Genomic DNA, 21334 nt, shown 5'->3' with positions numbered 1-21334 from the left:
AATGGTGGTAATATTACTAATTTGATCTTAACATACATTTAAGCATTATATATCAATCTGAAACTTTCCCAAAAATTAAAATAGATATTTAACACTAATATAATGTTCATTTTGTCATGTTTAAACTTTTAATTTTTTAATACAACCTAATAATATTAAGTGAAAATATTGTAATTTTTATGTCAAAAACATGTCATAATGGATAAAAATTTAAATAGCTAAATATTATAAATTATTTTCATCCCCAATTATGGATATTATAGAATTCTATTTTGGAATTAAATTTCAAATTTTAATCTTTACTGGTTTTAAAATAAAATATTTTGAACCGACAAGCCCCTTGCGCCGACTAGCCCTGGTCTCCCCTATTATGAGATTTTGAAGAATAAAACAATAAAATTATTCTATACATATCATTATTAATAAATAAAAATGCATTTCAATTTATTATGACCTAAAAAAAACTAATGGTTTAGGAAGCCCCTTGATGTGGTTTGCCTCACCCGCTATTGGGGCTTGTTGAACAAAATTTTCACTTTTACAAAAAATAAAATTAAAAAAAATGATTATATTCTAAAGATTTTTTATAAGGCACCTTTATAGAGTATAGTTTTAGGTATCCAATCATATATTATTTTTTATATTATCTAAAAAAACAGGAGCTAATTTTGTAAAAATTGGTTTGACTAACCCCAGTCTCCCCTAATGTGTTTCGGTTTCGAGTCATTTATAAAAATTCAATTATAAATAACTAGCAAATGTACAAAATTTCTAACCTCTTAAATCCTATTTATCTTGTGATGACCTTGCTAGATCATAATCATAACCATTGCGTTTTTCTGCCAATTTATTAATATAATAATAATCTATCATTTAATTTTAGTTCAGACATAAATATTAGGTTTAATAAGTTTCAAACACCTATTTTTTCTTTTGACCAGTTTATCTTAATTATAAGCAGAATTTGGAACCTGAGGCGTTCTGGTTTTTAATATTTTTTAAAGTAGTTCTAAACACTCTAAAATGAATAACACAATATTTTGAACAATATATATAAATTACTTGCACTTGTACTGAAACTGGTTCCAAAACCGGTTTTTGGGAATTTTAAAATGGATTCTAATTATAAATTTTAAAAAGTGGATTTTAAGCTTTGGTTTATGTTTCTAGATTTGACCTTCTTCCGAGAGTTCCAGGCTTAGGGTTTCCAATTTCGAAGTTTATTTTCTTATAAGTCTCTATGGATTTTATTTGATATTTTATAAATAAGAAGATTATTTATCCATTATCTGTTAAATATAAAATTAGGTACAAATGACAAAAAGTTAATAAGTATCGTAGCTGGCAGAAGCAATGATCAAAGACAGCAAATTAGGCAAGCTTATAGAGAAAAATATAAAAGGGTTATATATCGCTTAAACTAACATACGTTACTATTTATATCATTTTAATTATAGCGTGATTTAATGAAAGATATTAAAGGGGACACGTCAGGTAATTATCGTAAATTATTGTTAGCCTTAATGACCCCACTCGCCGAATACGATGCGCAATTAGTCAGACGATCTATCAAAGTATTTTCCAATTTACATTTTTTAACTACTTTATCAAATGAGAAAGAAATATGACGTATTGGAATATGGAATCCATTGGGATTCGGAATATCTCGATTATAGATTATTCATTGAGAACGATTTTTAAATTTGAAAAAATATTTTTACCGGAAATATATTTCAGTATAATTAGATAATCCACACCATGGATTTCAAATTATTCTGTCATGAACTTTAGAGAAAAAGCCCTTAATATATATTACAATTTATATGGTTTAAAATAAATTTTTTTAAAAATATACAAATGCTTTATGGATAAAATTGTCTTAAATTTAAAGGATAGGTACTCTACACATGCTGAAATACATTTCTGGTTATCTCGGATTTTAAAAATTTTAATATGCCTTCCTAAAATGATTCAAAATTGAGAAATTTCGAATTCCCTGAATACGACATATATACATTTTATCTTACGGTTTGTTTATACAATTGGAAATCTGGCAATATGGAATTTATATATATACTGGAATATACTCAGCAAGATAATTTTTAAAATTAAAAAATTAACACTATCAATAAATTTATTTTTTGTATTATTTTAAAAAGTAAAGTAATTTACTGAGGGACCTTTTTTTAAAATATATATTTCAAAAATCTGATTTCGCCAGAATTTCGTTATAGTATGTGCAAATTACCAACCTTCTAAATTTCAGACAGACAATTTATAATGGTGCTAACCCTGATTTCCAACATTTGCTGCAACATATAATATCTAAATCTTATCTATAATATATCAAAATCTATTAAAGTTATAACTTGTTTAACTACGATTAAAGTATGAACTTTCTAGTTATTAAATGGGGTTTAATTGCTTCTTTATACAATCAAGGTGAAAACAATTTATTTTTCTTTTTTTAATAGTAGATTATTATAGTTATAATGTGTTCTCTCAAATCTGCCTTTATTGCTAAATATCCTTAGATTCCATTTCTCAAAAGTCAGTTGATTGCAATCCAGGCTCCCTTCTTTTTAAAAAACTACTGCAGGAGCTTTTCTGCTCATTCATATAAATAAATAATAATCAAAAGTGTTTGACCATATAAAATGAAAACTGAGTTTATGAATTGTTGTATTACTAGTGAATTATGAAACAAAAACAACCTTCTTCTTATTGTGGGCATACCCGAATGTATGCCTTTATATGAAAATTAATTTATTTAAAAGTTTTTTTTTGTATCATGGCTTAGTATTATAATGTTCTACACCCATTTTATTAGATTGTTCAGGAGAATATTTAAAAAAATATATATTCCTGTAATTTGAATAGGAGATTACAATGCAATAATTCAATAAAAGATTCTCAAATAATATTTTAAAAAGATAAAAAAAAATTTACAAAAAAGTGGATAGAGAACACTTTAATACTCACACGACAATATGTATAGAATTGTACTATAATATCCTAAAAAGTTATTTTTAAAAAAATTAAGTTCTTAGGCCGTGTCCTATGTCAGCTTAATTTGGATACGTAATTTCTTTTTAGTAAAGGCCAAAAATTGATCAAGAACACCCTATTTAGGTTTATTTTAAGCATTTGACATTGCTATTTTTCGTATTTTATTCTTATTTTTTATTTTTCTTCGTTTTTTTGGTTATGTTTTCTTTCGTTTTTTTTGTATTTTTTCTCTTTTTATTTTATTTATTTTTTAAAAAAATATTATTCATTTGTATTTTTGACTAGGCATCGGGCCTAATTTTTCAAGCCCGGCCTGGCTAAAAATTTTTTTAAATATAGAAATTAATTTTTATAATAACTCAAAATAAACGATATATGTTATTTGGCGTCTACTTTCTATAAATAAAATCACATATTTTTATTTTACATAAAAAATTCAACATAAAATTGATAAATTTAGATATATTATAAAAAATTTCTAAGGCCCCCGACATGTCCCGGCCCGAATTTTTTAAAAAATATGAGGCTTCGGACAGGGCCGGGTTTAGGTCGGATACGGGCCTGGCCTACTTTTGCAGATCTCTATTACTATTTAGTCCATACTTCAAAGACGGCTAAATAATAGTGTTGTTAAACGGCTCGATTTGAGCCCTGACACAATATTTAATCAAAAAAAAAAATAAGCCTGAAGATTTCGCTCATAGATGGCACAAAAGTTTGGACATCTATTATAGAAATCTAAAGGCTTTGGCAATATTTTCTGGCTAAAATCTTGAGTTAGCCGTTTTTAAAAATCAGCTCAAATCACATTTAATAACACTACTAAATAGCCAATTATTAAGTATTAAGTCGACCTAGAACACAGCCTACGTTTTTTTTATTTCCAAAAAATAATACGCCGTTGAAAATTTAAAGTAGTTGTGGGTTTTTTTTAATCATATTTAATTATTTTTCTTTATATTTCTAAATAGAATTTACAAAATTTTACATTACGTTTTCATTATCATTTAACAAATAAAAAATTCAACTAAAAAAAAATATTATTTAGATTTAGAATTAAAAACTTAAGTGAAATTTATTTTAATTTACTAGGGTTTAGGAACTGATTTTGATTTATTATTGGAAATCATGTTAACGCGCTCACCAGACCAAATGAATGCCCTACGTGAGGCGTATAGACGATGTGAGTAATTATAAAGATTAGATACATATATTTTTGAAAATATAAAGTATATAAAAAAGACATAGCCAAGTCTATTAAAGGTGATACTCATGGAAAAGTGGAAGATTTATTAGTCAAATTAAGCCAAGTTATATATTAGATTTTATAAAATTTTTGAATGTTGTAAATATACCTATATTAGGGTAACAGAGACCAATCTCGACAAACCGACCCTGCAGCGGCACTTAGAGACGCTGAGGTAATAAAATCATTTTTTCCAAAGATATAATATTAAATTTAATGTAATTTATCGAATACATTATGTAATAGCGTTTGTACAAAGAGTCGGGGTCAAAGTTTCTCGGTGGAAATAATGCTAAAACATTTACTGATATATTAGCCACCAGAAATTTTGCTCAACTTAATTTGATATTCGATCAATATAGCCGACTAACTAAAAAACCAATCGAAGAGACTATCAAAAAAGGAACCGTTGGAAAATATCGTAAAAGTCTCCTTAGATTAGGTTAAAATAATTTACAATAACTTGAGAGACAAAAAAAATATAATTTTATGGGAAATTTTTTTTTTATACTTGATTTTTATGAAAATAGTGCGAATTATAAGAAACCCACCTACATATTTTGCTAAAAGGATGCATAGAGCTATGAAGGTAACAAAACACCTTCATAAGTTGCAATATATACCTATATATTATTTTAGGGATTAGGAACCAACAATAAGGTTTTAACCAGAATTGTAACATCTCGTTCTGAGGTAGATTTGGAAGACATAAAGAACGAATATTACAAGTTGTATAAAAAGACTTTAGTAAAAGCTGTTAGGGTAAAATATACAATTCGTTGTTTAAATTTGTTTTTTTTATTTATTTTCAATTCTAGGGCGATGTAAGTGGAAATTATAAAAAGCTTTTGGTGGCCGTTATCAAAGGAAATCGAAAACCAATTTTAAATGGTCGTAAATAATATCCGCAATGATTAATAGTTTAATGTAAATAAAAACTTATCGTTTCCTATATCCTAATTGTCACATCTCTTTATTATTATAATGCGAAAAAAAATATATTATTTAAGAAATATTTTATTTTGAGTTTTCAATAAATGTAGGATAAGATTATTTTTAGAATTTCAAATTAATTTAATTCGATAGGAAATTGAAAATTTTATTTTTAACCAAAATACGATAAATTAAAATGCAAAATTTTTATTTTTAAAAGCAAGACCTTGAAACGTCAAATTGAAATAATAATTTGAAAAATCTGGAAGTTATATTTACACCTTTTTCATTTTACTCTACATATTTTGAAAATCGAAATCGTTTAAATATTAATAATTGATTTTTTTTAGCAAACTTGCCAATTAATTATTATTTTTAAAATATTGAGAAAACCCTTTTGTGCTTATTTTACATTACACTAATTGTGTTTATAGTATGAATATGAAAGATGATCAAAAAAATAAATCAATTTATCATTTGAACCTTTAAAAAATAATTGATAAAAATATTTAACTAGAATTATTTCATAAACCAACAAATATATTATCATGAACACTTCTGGGTTATTGATGCTTGCTATATTATTATTACAGTTGAAATCATATTTGGTCAAAGTAAAAGAATCATAATGCTATTTTTTTAAAATATTTCAGTAATTTTTAAATATTAACAACACTTGACTATTGTATCGGAGATAGGCAAAAGATTACTTTTATTAAAATTACTAACATATAAATTAGAGGCAGGATGCTAAAAATTCAATCACTGCAATATACCAAATTCTTATAATATGTTTGTGTCTGTTGTATTAATGATTCAATAAAATATTAGAAAATATATTGAATGAGGTGGGAGGATTTAAAAATAAATTAAGCCCCCCCCCCCCATAGCCCTAAGACATGTTCAACGGTATTTAGTTAAATTATAAAAACATTACACATGCGTTGAATTATATTACATTATCCACCTCCTGTTGGATAATCGTAAAACCTATCCTAATCGTCTAATCCACCTTCTTGGGTGTTGTTACCTAAAATATATTCTCTTTGTGTGTATTTAGAATTGTGTGAAAAAAACTAAATTTGTATATTTAAGGGTCCCGGGAAACATCTATTCTGGAAAAATTCGGCTTAGATTTCTTTATTTGGTTGAGACGGTCGTTTAGTATTTTAATATAATACTACCATATTATATAATACATTATTTATATCTGGATCTGCTCATCAGATATATAAGTGTGCATACCGCTGCATACTAAGATGTCCTTCATGAAGTAATGATAGAAATCTCTTTAAAGAAACAAGTGTTGCTATAAAACCAGAAAAATCACCTATTGTCAATTATAATTTTTCTTTGATTATACAATATAGTGCGCATTCATTGAAATCTTGGACTAATTTATTTGATAATAATTTAATTGTTTGTGTTTATATAAAAATTATATACTATAAAAACTCTACCTGTACAACTATCTATAATATATTAAAAGCCTTATCACACTTTCACAGTCACACTTTCAAAGTTTTAAATATATATTTTAAAAAATCGCTAATTTTGAAAAGTATCTGTGGCCCAATCGGCAAGAGCGTAGCTTTCAAATCTGATGGCATTAGGTTCGAATCTCAGCAAACATTTTTTTTTATCTTAATCCAACTTGGTATTTTTTTTCTTCTTAATCCAACTTTGTATACTTTTTTTAAATTATATTAATTTCCTTATTTTTTTAAATTTATATTATTTATTATTTATGTACTCAATAAAAAATATAATTTTGCTAGATGAGGGTTTTGTATATTGTTATCATGGTAACAAAGAGTTTTTTTTAAATTGGCTTCAAGAAATTAAAAACCAATTATTATAGGAAGAGCATCACAGATTGTTCCATCATCAAGATACCATATATTTATATCTTAAACAAATTTAGATTTAAGATAAAAGATGAGATAATGAATACCAAGGTAAAATAAAGACGCTTGCCCCCTGCTGGATCCTTTTGTCAGAATTTATGACATGTGGGCTGAATAAAGGTGTTTTAATGTTACAGTATGTCTCTAGGAATTTTGAATAAACAAGAAATTTGGAGAACAATTTATGAAATTCTTAAGAGAATTAATAAATATCATTACTCACAAATCATATTTTTTCTATTCCATATTTTCCATAATATATTTGGCCTTTTCTTTAAAATTTATAGAAATCTTGGAAGGATAAATACGGATAATCTATTCATCTCGTTTGACTATTCTGATTCATTCATCGTCAAATGAAGGTAAAATTTATTATTTATTCATATGGAGAAAATTCAGACTCCCTGTCATTCTTGACGGGCTATCAGCTAGTATTTAATAACTTACACAATTTACCAACACAACTCTAAAACTAAAAGTAATAAATTTTCAACTCCAAATTTTATTGTCCAAATATATATCTACAAAAAAACAATAAGTCATTATAATTATAAAATCTCGTTCCTTTTACACTTTTTTTGGACGAAGAAATACACATCAGGCGACTATTTGTAAATACGATAAATATTAAAACAAATATTCGTTCGTAGGCATTTTTTGGCAGTAATTAGTGTTGCTAAACGGCTGGATTTAAGCCTATTTTTTAAAAATGGCTAACTCTATAGCCAGAATATTGTCTCTCAAGATTTAATAAATGCTTCCTTTATGACATCTATGAGAAAAATCTTAATTCTTGCATAAAATATTTATTGATAAAATATTGAGTTAGCCGTTTTTAAAAATCATCTCAGAACGATCCGTTTAACAATACTATCAGTAATTGATAATTCGTAACAATTGGAATTCTAATATTTTCATATAGAATATTGCATTGCTAGGAATAATTTCCATCAGGCTAATCATAAATTTCTAGACATCTTTCTTTGAACTAAAAATTGACAAAGGTTTGCGATTGGTCAAGATTACGTTCGGCTGCCCCACGCAAAAATTTTTCAAAAATTATAACAGGCCAGGCAACTTGTACAAAATTCTTAACGGGCCGGTTCGGACCGGACTTAACAGATTTCTATTTAGGAATAATTCGGCCTTGTTTTGAAAATACAAAAGCGAAAGCCATAAGTTTATAAATATTAACTAGGAAACTATGTAATAAAACGACACTTAGCCAATAATTTTAGGAGGGACCACGAAAAGTTATCATGTTGATAATAGCATGTCGTTGATATCGATCCTAAGTTTAACCCGACCTTTGGAATCTATAGGCAGATTACATTTCAAGCAGTATGAAGTTGTGCAATGTGACACCCTAGACAAAAATTAATGATAACTCTCAATTGTTCATTTGATAAGAGATTGACAAGGTTACCATTAGGGTGTACTTCCAATCATTTATTTCCTAAGATTTATAGTCCCCCTGTAAAAGATGAACAATTTCGTTCTATGATAATTTTGGGATTAATCTTCTAAAGAAATAATTATTAAGGCAATTAATTAATCTCCAAATAAAATTTGATGTATATGAATTAGGAAGTCTTTGTTTCGGATATTGTTGCATTAAAAAATTGATGAATGGAATATGGGAAAATGTTTTTTCGGGTTGATGAAGTATAGGAAATTAAAGGGTCTAAAACCATCAAGACCATCGAACCACCGGTTTATATTAAAAAAATTAATAGCTTTGACCATTTATTCGTTGATAATATTTAATGTTTGATAGATAAAATTAAGGTAGAAGCCTAGTGGTGAAGTTACTTCAGGTATGATTAAGATATAGTTTAATTATTAGAAAGAACAATAAAATCATATGATGATGCAAGTTTAATTGTTCCACTTATAACTCCATGATTTTTATTTTAAAAATGATGTTCTTGTGAGTTAAATCATTCCTAACTCCACTCCTGGTGCTAGAATATGTTAATGAATCAAAAAAAAAATTTTATATGAATTTGTGAGGTTTGTAGATCTCCCAGGATTTAAAACAGTTTAGTTATTCATCTATTTTCATGATAAGTTAAATGAGAAAAATGAAAATTAAATTTCTAGATTTGATTAGTAGGTGAACCAAGGTAGGTCCTCTCTTTCACTCAAAATTTACTTCTAAGTACTCTTTATTAGGCATAGCTTTAGTTTTTGGTAGCTTCGATTTAGATGGTATCAGTGTTGTGCATTTGACCCAAATATGAATCGGTCAAATATGGTCAAATTCAAATGAATGTTTTTTATGCCATTATTAACTTTAATTTGTATATATATAATATTATATAAATCTATGTAACATTAAATTTCATAATATTTTTTTAATTCATTCTATAGTTGTTTCGTCCTCCATAGAAGAGTCTTGTTCCGATTCATAGATAATATCATTATTTTCTCTAATATTTTTAATCAATCTTAAATTATGGTATACTCTAACCAATTTTCCTGTCGTAGAAATCTTCAAACGATTTCTGTTTTTCATATGAATATTTCTCCAAACCGACCAATTTCTTTCTGATGAAGAAGGGGAACTAGGAAATGTTAACAGAATATTGGCTATTTTTCTTAATGGGCAAGGTGGACAAAGTGCATTCCACCGGCCATTACCCCTTTCCACATATTTTGGCTATTAATATGCCGCATTTACTTTTAAAATTTATTATACCACTTAAAATATTTTGATTATCACCACCCTGTAAAATACCTAATTCTTGTATCATATTACACGCTTCATCAAATTCAACGCTAGTAAGGTGCTCCCCTTGATATTGAGGGTCCAATAAATAAGCTGCATTGTGAGCACATGTTTAGATCATTTCTTCTCTTTTCAAACATAACTTTAATTTTTTTTCTTCAGATGGAGAAAATATAGAATAATGGCATGATTGTATTTTGTGTTTTTCCAAATTAAGCATTTCGTTTTTTACATGAGCTAAAGTACATTTATCCCCTTGCACTTTCAACAATGAGGTAGCTAGAGGTTTAAGTATATCTAAAAATTTTAAATTTTTGTCCAAAATATTTATTCATCTAATATATTATTTGTAATCTCTATAGGACAGATATCACATATAGCTTCTTCGACAATGGATGCTTTCAGAGCTTTTTTACATACTTGTATTCGCTCCATACATTTTATTGAAGATGTCCATCTTGTTTGGCTAATTGTACTTAATGTAGATGGTATACCATGTTATTCTTATTAAGGGAAATACTGCAGCTGGTATGTGTTTATTCTTGAAAAATTTAACAAATTTTTTAATTATTGAAATATGGTAACTGAAGCCGTTCAATCGTTCAAAATCGTGAAAGAATAACTGCAAAGTATGCGCTGCACAACCATAACATTGTATATGATTATAAATAGATTCAGATTTTAGAATTCTCAAGGCTGCTTTCATGTTAACGGCATTATCAGTAACTAAAGAATATACTTTTACCGGATTCAATTCATGAATTATATTTTTAAATTCCTGGGCAAAATCAGCCGTATGACGATTTTCCTCATTATTTAAAAATTTGTAGAATACTGGAACAGGCGTCATCACCATAAAATTAATAATACTCTCGTTTCTGATGTTGCTCCAGCCATCTGATACAATTGATAAGTGAGGAGATTTTTCTATTATATCTGCAACTCTCGCCTCCATATCTCCTGACGCTTTGTCTAAAAGAAAACCAATCAGCTGCCTTCGCCTGGGTAAAGTGTAAATAGGACGTAATTTTTTAAAGAATTCTTGGATGTAGGGATTTTCAGTGATGTGGAAAGGTAAAGTGCTCGCATATACAGCCTTTGCAAACAATTGATCTAGCTTAATTTTTTCTTTGGGATTAATTCTATCTATAAAACCGGTTATACAAGATTGAGATTTGCATTTAATCGCCTTGTTTGTAGATTAATTGGAAATAATGGAATCAAATTTTCTTGAGTCACAAGACAAAATATTGTCAATATGATAATCATTCTCGATAATTTCACCTTTTTCTTAGTCAGAGCTAGAAGTATTACAGACTACATTTATGGGATTTTTTGTAGAGGTTGAAATTTTGGAATTTGAATTAAATTTTTCCTTAATTATGGCAGGACACATAGTACAGCTGCTTAATAAATGTTTGACCATTCTATCAACGTGGCTAATATAGGACATCTTGCAAAACCTGCATACCGCTTTAACTGATTTTCCATCGCGTACTTCTTTAAAATGTTTCCAAACTTGATGCTTTGGTTTGACCATAATCCTTAATATATAAAAATTTAATTAAAAAAGATTTTGATTATTGTAAAGTTAATCAAACTTAATTATTTTATAATTATTGCTAATTATTTCAATAATTTGTTTAATATTATATTATAATATAATATATAATATAATAATAATAATATAATAAAATAAAATATATATAACATTTTACCAGAATTGAATAAATTATTTTGTAAATCTGTCCAGAACAAATAAAAAGAAAATTAATTTTTATATTGAAATGTAGCAAGTGGAAGTAAAATAAATGAGAATTAATATAATTTATACTGGGCAAAATATTAAATAAATTTATTAAAGTATTTGACCGGTCAAATACTCCTCCTCGGTCAATTGACCGACATGCCAACCCTGGATGGTATTATGATTTTATTTGAAGAAAGTTTCTGAGAGGAAAGACAAATATTCATCTGCTGCCATGCTTATAAAGATCAAATTTTCATATGAATAATATCCACTTGTGAATAATTTATTTTAAAATTAAATCAAATTAACTTAATTACAGAATACTAGTAAATTTAAAGAAATCAAGCGCATGAGGTTAGGGTTTTACGAGTTTTTGATGATTTAGATAGGCCTAGTTGAGAACAGTTTAGAGCTAATTTAAACTTGTTCGAAAGCATTTATAAGAGCTGAAATACGCAGTGCCAAGTTTTCTGAAACGTGATATAAAGGTATCTAAATTCTCATCATAATATTAAGAAATAGATCCATTGAAATGCAAATATTTTATCAAGATTCCAATAACTTATTTTATGTTTCTTGCCCGATGTAGTTAGATCGAATTATATTAATTACTAGTATTGATGATATTGAACTAATTGTAGAAAAAAAGTTATTAACAAATATAGCAGACCTGTTCCATCCTTTATATCCATTGAATGTGTGCTCACCATAAGGAATTAACCCTTCCTGTTTATCATATGTTTTGAAGATAATTATTGTCAAAAAACAAAAGTTTATTATAGAATTTTATAAAAATGATCCAATTATTATTTAGTACAGCTCAACAGTTAATTACATGCCTATGAAAATTCAAAACATTAAAATATTTTAATAGCTTAATTTTAAGTATAGTAATGGTCATTAATTATAATGTTTACAGAGGTATTAAATGTAAATGCATTTATATTTTAAAAGGCTGGTGGAACTATCGAGCCCATACCAAATTTTAACGCTGAAGCTGATGCAAAGGCATTACGAACTGCACTTAAAGGAGCAGGTAAAATATACTGCACCGATTAAAGAGATATTTTATATTCATATTTGCAAAATTTTTCTATTGTATTATTAATAAACAATATGTTTAGTAAATCTATATTGAGCTGAGCCTTACAAGAATGATTCCACTTCCGTATTTTATCCAAGTCTGATCCAACTGAACCTGAGCCGATTAGGTCGGACTCGTTCGGATTGAACCTTGATTTTAATTTTTCCTTTAATTCCGACCAGGACAAACTGGGTCTCCACAGAATTTAAAATTATTTTATTTTCCTAATGTTTGTATAAGTCAGAGACCTGCAGAGGTACCATATGCACACTCAGCCAGGATTTGGCTCGGCCCAGATTAATTTAATTTTTTTAGGCCGACCCTGGTTTTATATTTTTACCTGATTTTTTAAAAAAAAAATATTTTAAGCGCGACCCGGCCATAATTTTTTGAAAAAAATTTTCTGTTCGAATTTCTTTAAAAAATAAATCTATCAGGGCCTGTACATTTTTCCTAATTTTAATATACCTATTCCGCATTATACCAATCGTTTATCAGTGAATAAGAAATCCATATATAATAACTTTTCAAATTATCTGACAATATATTTTTAAATCCCTCCTCCTCCCACCTTCTTGTTTTTTAATATTTTAGTTTATATAATTTTTATATTTACTTTTTCAATTTTTTCTTCCTATGATATAGGTTATAATATATTTTTTCAGAGACCTGTAGGGATACCATTTGCACGGCCCTGACCTGAATTTTTTAAAAATATATTTTATTTGTTTTTAATTTTTATAACTAATAATGGCGATTTAAAATATTTGGTTTCAAAATATACGGCTCGGCCCGGGTATTTAAAAAATAATTTTAGACCCAGCCCTGCCCTGGTATATTTAAAAAAATTAAAATGCGGCCCGGCCCAGCTAGGCTTAGAGCTGAGCCTGCAGGTCTCTGATATTTTTTAAACGTTTTGAATATTTGAAATTGAAAATTCGATAAAATTATTTCTTAAAATAGAAATAAAATAATCTTTATCTCCCAATTTTTAGTAAAAGGACCTTTTCAATTCGGGTGGATGGTAATTATCTTATTTCCATTTCATCTTGTAATTTAATAGACTTTATAAAAGAATCAGTCATTTTGCGCTCTCTATATGGGAATATACGTAATTGCCTGATTTGGGACAAAGAGAAAGAGAGATAAAATGATAATTTTCTAAAATAAATTTTTCCTTAAAATGTGTATTATATTTTAAATATTGAGTGTATTCTTGTTGCTTTTAATTTGAAAATATCACCTAAAATGATAATTATTTGAATAATTAATTTAAATAATATTTTACTAGAAATATCTAAGGATAGAAAAAATGAAAATATGAAATATGATGAATGAATGAATGTGATATATTGTTCTATGATACACAATTTTTAATTATATTTTTTTTATAGGCTATTTAAAATAGTCTGCTTTAAAATATTCGGCCCAACCAGTGTAATTTAAAAAAAAATTAGGTCCGACATTTTAAAATAAAAAAGGCCTAGCGCCTGCAGGTCTCTAATAAATATAAATGTTCTTTTCAAGAATAATACCAACATCTTTTATTTTCATTCAGTGTTTATAACTTTTCCACTTTCGTTTGAAACATTCTACTTTTTCAACAGGTTCAATATTTAAAAAATCGGATCGTTTCAACCCTATTTTTTCTAGAATAAAATTTTAGAACGGACTTGGATATAACCTTGTGTTCACAGTTAACGCGCAAATTTACGGTATATATAAAATAAGCGCGAATTCGAGGCGGAGTATACAAAATTGCGGAACTGAAGAAATAGGTCCGATGCAGTGCTTTTAAAGAAACTATCTAACATAATATTACATTTTGTATCTTGTTATATTGGTAGTATTCATCTTCTATGAAAAACCATTTCTTAAAATATTTAAATAACTATGCATGCATGGTATATACTATTGGATATCATAGTTTACAATTTTAAATTAGGTACCGATGACAAAAAATTGATAAATATAATTCCTAGTCGAACAAATTTTGAAAGGCAACAGATAACAAGGGCTTACAAGAGTTTATTCAAACGAGTATATAATATTATATCTTCATTCTCATAATACAAATCATTGTTTGGATTCCTGATTTCCGTGGGAATATTAATGGCTAGGATTTGTACTATATTATTATGAAAGATCCTTCACACATAAAGACCACAGAAAGTTATAAAGATTTTTTCAAAAATGAGCGAAATTTCAAATTTACAAAAATAAATCTTCACATTTTTTTTCGACCTTAGAAGATTTTTGCTCAAGCTTAAGATTTTGTTAAACGTTGAATTTAACTACGTTCAATTGCAAAATGACAAAATGAATTTAATTGCAAAATGACAAAATGAATTTATAATTTTCATAAAAGATTAGTCTATAAAAATTTATTAAAACTATTATCATAAATTTTTAAATGATTAACGGGATTAGGATTTGATCAATGATATTAAAGGTGATACCAGCGGTGATTTTGAAAATATTTTGGTTGCACTGATGATGCCCGCGGCAGAATACGATGCTCAACAAATACGGAAGTCAATCAAGGTAATACTTATGATAAAATTTTTCTTGAATATTGGACAGATTTATGTTTATCATTTTAATTTTGAAATAGTTGATGTTATAATTAAAAAAATATATTAGCACAAATAAGAAAGTTAACTTTATTAGCTCCACTAGCGTCATTTAAAATTTAACTATTGGCATAACTAGGGTTAGGAGGGGGACGGGGTATATTTCCCTTTCCATTTAGGATTTTCAGTTTATATCATTTTAAACAAATAAAAATTGATTCACTTACACCCCAGGGGTTCCAAAATTTAAATGAGTGGAGGGAGGGTCTAATTTTCTTTAAATAATATTTAAAAATTATAGTAGATTTTTTGGTCGAAAAATAATTCAAATTATTTATAAAATTATTATTGGTTATTTTTTAAATAATTGTTTAAAATTTACCAGATTAATCAAAAATTTTAAAATAATGTATGTAAAATTAAAATTTATTTAATATTTATCAATCTAAATAAAAAAATATGAGATTGTAAAATTAAGAGGAACCCTACTCAGTCCAAAAATTATAACTTTTAAATAATTAATCAACGTCACATTATCATCTTTAAAATAAATTAAATTATGCTAGATAAACGAGAAATAGGGAAAATTAACAAATAGAGAATACACACTACTTATTTAGGACTTTCTAAACATACATTTAGATTGTTTAGGGGCCTGATAAAGTTTTCAAATAATTATAAATATAATTAAAATTTTAATATTAAATATTAAAAATATTTAGGTAAAATAAATTTTCGGGGGTTGTGGAGAGGGAAAGCCCCAATAGTTTTGTCTTGAAAGTGCCTATGCTCAACCCTTCTTTTCCAACAAAATGAATAAAATAATTAAAACAGTAATTTTCAATTTTTTGAAATAATGATTATATTTTTTTTCTTTTTCCAATTAAATGTTATTTTATTGCTTTATAAAAAATTATAATAACCAACTATAAAAATATATAAAATTACCAAATAAAAATAAATATATATTAGTTTATAAGGCTCTAAAAAGAGCTTAATTTAGTAATGAGTGTGTGTTATTAACTTTTTAAAGTAATGACTAAATGATTATAATTCATATAATTCAGAAATAAAACATTTAATAAACTTTTTTTAAAAAAGGAAGTCTTACCTAAATTATTATTTTCTAAATATAACCAGGCCAAAGGCCTGAGAAAAACCCTAAAGCTTTCAAATAAAATTCTTAATAGAAAGGTTTCTCAAAAAACTTTTCCTCTTACGAATATCCTAATTACGCCTATGAAATGATTTACCATATATATTATATAAATTTATTGAATACCAAATATAAAATTTTAGGGTTTTTTTTAAAATAACTAGCATTTCAATAGAATATAATATTGACACAATCGTTTTTCTTTTTTTTTAAATAATTTTTTCTTGGATATATATTTTTTTTTCATTTGCTTTAGCTATGCTAATGTTCAAAATTTAACAAAACCCTTTGTTAATTTGTCATAAACGTTTATACTATTTTTAATAATAACTCAAATATATAAGATTTTGGAGATTAAGTTAATAGTAAACTGTATTTATGATGATATAAAAGTTTAATGGATATATTTTATGCTTTTATTTTTAACACGAAAACCAAATATAATATAACATCGGAATAAGACTAATAATGATATAATAATTTAACTATAGATACTTTCCTTTTAAAGTTTAATATATAAATGGCTTTCAAAATTGGCACAAGAGACTAATTTTCTTTTAACATTACCTTTCTTTTTACATTTGAATAATAAATTACAATATTTTAATTTATTATTTAAGGGATTTGGCACGAATTTTGATCTGCTGATCGAAATTCTCCTAACAAGATCGCCCAATCAACTTAAAGCTATAACTGAAGCATATAAGAAATGTAAATTTGATTATTTTTTCAATACATTTATAATTTCCTATACTCAAATATAATAGTGTTTAAAAAGGACATAGTTAGTGATATCAAAGGCGATACAAATAGGAAAGTGCAAGATTTTTTGGTGAAAATTGCCCAGGTAATTTAGTTGACTTTATGAATATTTTAAAGAAATATTATTTCAGGCACAGCGGGACTCTTCCAGGCAAACTGATCCAGCAGCGGCTTTGAGGGATGCAGAGGTAATTTGTACCCTTTTATATGCCGATTACATATTTAAAGATTATACTTAATAGTTTTATATTATGATTTTTGTTTCATATAAAAAATTTGATAAATAAAATCATAAACTCTAAGGGAATGAGACCATAATAAACTTTTAACAAACTATAATTAACGATTAAAATCTTCTCTTAATATTTAGTGCTAATCTGTTTGATCAAATCAACTTCAAGGGTTGAGAATATATAATGCAGATTTAAAATTACAACATTATTCTCCCCCAAAATTTTTAAATAAATTAGGATTTATGGGTTATGGTATTATTATTAATCTCATATTTTTTACTCAAACCACATATAAACTATATAACATATATTATTGTAATAATCATATGTTTTTATGCTATATAGACAGATTATTGCTATATATCCAATGTGATCATGAATAATAATTTTTTCTTAAAATAAAAGCGCTTTATATGTTTGGCCATTTATTTTAAAATTTAAACCTAACCCTAGCCCATATTTTAGCACTGTTCAGATCAAGGCCAATTTTTTGAGAAGCGAATTTAATGTTAGATGCGAAATTTTTCTAAGTAAAATCAATCTGATAACTTAGGGCGAACTGGGTGTGGTTGATTTGAACGTGTCTAACATCAAATTTGTTTTAGAAACAACAAAAATGTCTAAAATAACGATTTTCTTTATGTCCTAATTTTATTTAGAATTTATATGAAATCTTAGTTTGAAATCATTTATACTAGGACGAGTTTTTAAATTTAAAAATCTGATTTTATCAATGTATTCCAGTATGGAAATTTTTATTAAAATCATATTATTTAAAAATTGTCTTCCAAAATGATTTATAATTTAAAGATGTTCCACCGATCATCATTAAAAGATTCTAGATAAGTTTTAATTCTAGAAAGACTTATATAAGTATATTATGATCATTTTCCACAATTTCTCACCACATTACTTGAAACAAAGTCTTATGACTATATTAATATTATATTTAAATTAAGAATTATAAATAGTTATAAATTATCTATAATATATATATTTTTTTAGAAATTATTAAAGGGTGGTATACAACAATTATTTGGAACTAATGAAAAGGCTTTTACTGATATATTGGCCACTAGAAACATAAATCAATTGAAGCTTATTTTTGATCAATATGAGAGAATATCGAAACAATCAATCGAGGACGCCATCAAGAAAGAAACATCAGGAAAATATCAAAAAACCTTATTGACATTTGGTTTGACAAATATTTAATAGCTATTATTAAAACATTAGAGGAAATTAAAATATTAGAGACATAAATATTAATATGGGTTATCCACAAAAAAATGTTTAAAAAATTAAAATTAGTTTCATATTAATATAGAAATAGGGCTAAAAACACTATTTTAAATCTATTCTATACACTATTGCACAATTTATAGAGCAAATAATAACGCATAGCGCTATTCATAATCCTGCATTCACAGTTAACACGAATTCGCGGCAAAGTATACAAAATATCTGTATTTTTATATATTTCACCGCTAATTCGTGCTAACTGGGATAGCAGGGTAACAATGAGGAATATCAAAATTGAACAGAGACATCGCTATGAAGAGTGATATAAAACTATTTTGGCTCCTGATATAAATGAGCTTTCTCATAATATAAATACACTACAAATTTTTGTAAAATTTTATCCTTTATTAGACATGAAACACAATTATCTAATATTTAAGCCTCAGTCAGAAACAAATTTGAAAATTATTTTAATAATTTGAATTAATGTATAATTTTGGAAAATATTGTTTTTCTAGCCCCTAGGTTCTCAATATTTTTTTTTACTCTATTACGTCTTTAATATAGTTGATTAAATTAACATCTTACGATTAGTGTAATGAATTTTCGATATTACATTAGAAATAGAAAAATATCATTTTAAATTTAATTTTCTACCTGACCAATAGTACTTACATTGAACATTGCGAGTTATATCGATTCAAAAGATATTTTAAACGCACAGAGCCTTGTTAAATTGGGGTGATATTGAAAATTTAAAATAAAAAATGAATCACAACTTATTTGCCATTTTTTAATATGATATTTGTAAGCAACGATAGAATAGAGTCACTTTAAACAATATCATTTATTCTTTATTCCATGGCTTGATTAAACAGCGTTAACAAACAGAGCGCACTATAATAAAAATTTTAGTTTTCGATTCCATATTATTGAGTCAAAAAATTTGATTTTGAAGTCCAAGATATCCTTAATACTCCTTTCCCCAAAACAAACTAATAACATATTTATTTTTTTTCTTTAAAAAATTTTTTTTTTATATTATCTGTTCTGGAAAAATCTTTTGGGAACGTTTGAGTTTTACCCGAAAGAGTGAAAAACTAAAATTTTTTAAGATTTTTGCATTATATGATTACATATTTTTGGTAAAAAAATGATAATTATTGTTTAATACTATAAAAAAAACTTCGCGCTAAACCTTGGGCTTATATATCGTCTCTATATCTCCTGCAATTAAGCCAAAAATTAACTTTAACTGCTAGCTACGTTTTTTCATAATCTTTGACACATGAAATTATTTTTCTTTTATAATACTTTAGGATGTGTTATATTTTTTATTATCATTTTATAGTTGATATTATCAAAAATCCTGGAAACTATTTCGCAACAAGATTACACAGCGCTCTAACAGTAAAGCAATATATTATATTCAAAAATATATATATCCCAAAAAATATTATAATTATACACTGTAACTTAATAAATATAAAGGGAGTTGGAACGAAAGAATCTGATTTGACTCGGATCATGGTAACTAGATCAGAAGTTGATATGGAAGAAATTAAAAATGAATATCGTAAAAAGTATAAAAAATCATTGGAGAACGCCATCAAAGTAATTTTTTTAAATTTTATGGCACATTTTTATAAATAATTTATTTGTTTTAATAAATTTAGGGGGACGTGACAGGTACTTACCAGGAGGTACTAGTTAAATTAGTTCAGGGTAATCAAAAGCCAATCCAAAAATGACAAACTATAACTTAATAAAATTATATGCACTAACTTTATAATGATACATTTTGTTGATCACACGTTTATCAAATTTTATTGTCATAATTTTAATTATACATTTAGATAGTAAATTCTTGTAAATAAATATACTAAATTTATATATAGTTTGTTTTTAAAAGCCACATTTAAAAGTAGCGCACTAATATTATCGTTAAGTAGCCTTTCTATATTCTATGCTTAAAGAAAATGATAATTTACACTTTTATATTCAATACATTTTTAATAACGAAATCTTTCGAGATGATTACCCCTCCATATTGGTTTTGCCTTGTTAAACAATAAGCCAATAACACTCTAGGACAGGGGAATTTAATTAGGTTATGCCATTCGTCTAAAGTAATTTCGCCTTAAATGAGAAAAAGGCAAATTTAATAGTAAAAGTTTAATTGTTCATTTTAGCTAAATAGGGGCAAGTTTAATATAAAAAGAGTAAATTGGCAAAATTAATAGAAAAGGCGAAAATTTAATAATAATAGCGCAATTTTAATAGTAAATGAATCACAGGATTTGTTTTAATTAAATAAATATTGTCAACATTTTTATACCACAAAGTAAAATTTTTAAACAAATTTAAAATTTGTATTTTATATATATTTTAAAAGTGTGTATTTTATTGAAAGTCAAAGAATTATAGAAGACCTTATTCAACCTTGGATCCGCCATTGATTAAGATTTATACACATTCTTTTTTACAAATGTATGTGCAGTTGGAAAAAAAATTAGTTCACTGCTTGCTGAATAGCTTGGATAGCAAGTTAACTTTAGTTACTTCCGCAATTTGGTTCCACCTATAAAACTTCTGTAATTATATAAGATAGGAATATGGGCCGCCCTTGACTAATATTTTATTTTCACGGCTCAGGCTATGAGCTGGCTCGGCTGCTGACTGTTGGATTCTAGGGTTGGCTTCTACAG

General features: G+C 26.5%; 1 protein-coding gene across 1 annotated transcript in view; it reads left to right on the top strand.

Annotated features, from left to right (window-relative positions):
- LOC135924372 (annexin A6-like) overlaps positions 1-20444 on the top strand; it is a 53132-nt gene extending 32688 nt beyond the window's left edge. Inside the window, exons 17-36 of the mRNA XM_065459428.1 lie at positions 1309-1403; positions 1458-1574; positions 4102-4192; positions 4240-4319; positions 4374-4430; positions 4502-4697; positions 4786-4844; positions 4895-5017; positions 5074-5154; positions 5731-5802; positions 12531-12612; positions 14606-14700; positions 15091-15204; positions 17010-17100; positions 17157-17236; positions 17283-17339; positions 18390-18582; positions 19978-20036; positions 20118-20240; positions 20303-20444. Of these exons, the coding sequence (XP_065315500.1) occupies positions 1309-1403; positions 1458-1574; positions 4102-4192; positions 4240-4319; positions 4374-4430; positions 4502-4697; positions 4786-4844; positions 4895-5017; positions 5074-5154; positions 5731-5802; positions 12531-12612; positions 14606-14700; positions 15091-15204; positions 17010-17100; positions 17157-17236; positions 17283-17339; positions 18390-18582; positions 19978-20036; positions 20118-20240; positions 20303-20377 (1940 nt within the window). The 3' untranslated portion in view covers positions 20378-20444. The remainder of the gene's footprint in view (positions 1-1308; positions 1404-1457; positions 1575-4101; positions 4193-4239; positions 4320-4373; positions 4431-4501; positions 4698-4785; positions 4845-4894; positions 5018-5073; positions 5155-5730; positions 5803-12530; positions 12613-14605; positions 14701-15090; positions 15205-17009; positions 17101-17156; positions 17237-17282; positions 17340-18389; positions 18583-19977; positions 20037-20117; positions 20241-20302) is intronic.
- Positions 20445-21334: the final 890 nt, after the last annotated feature.

This window comes from Gordionus sp. m RMFG-2023, chromosome 2 (assembly GCF_954871325.1).
Source record: "Gordionus sp. m RMFG-2023 chromosome 2, tfGorSpeb1-WG-v2, whole genome shotgun sequence".
Taxonomy (NCBI): Eukaryota; Metazoa; Nematomorpha; class Gordioida; order Chordodea; family Parachordodidae; genus Gordionus; species Gordionus sp. m RMFG-2023.
The sequence above is the reverse complement of the archived record's forward strand: the minus strand, read 5'-3'. Positions and strand labels throughout refer to the sequence as shown.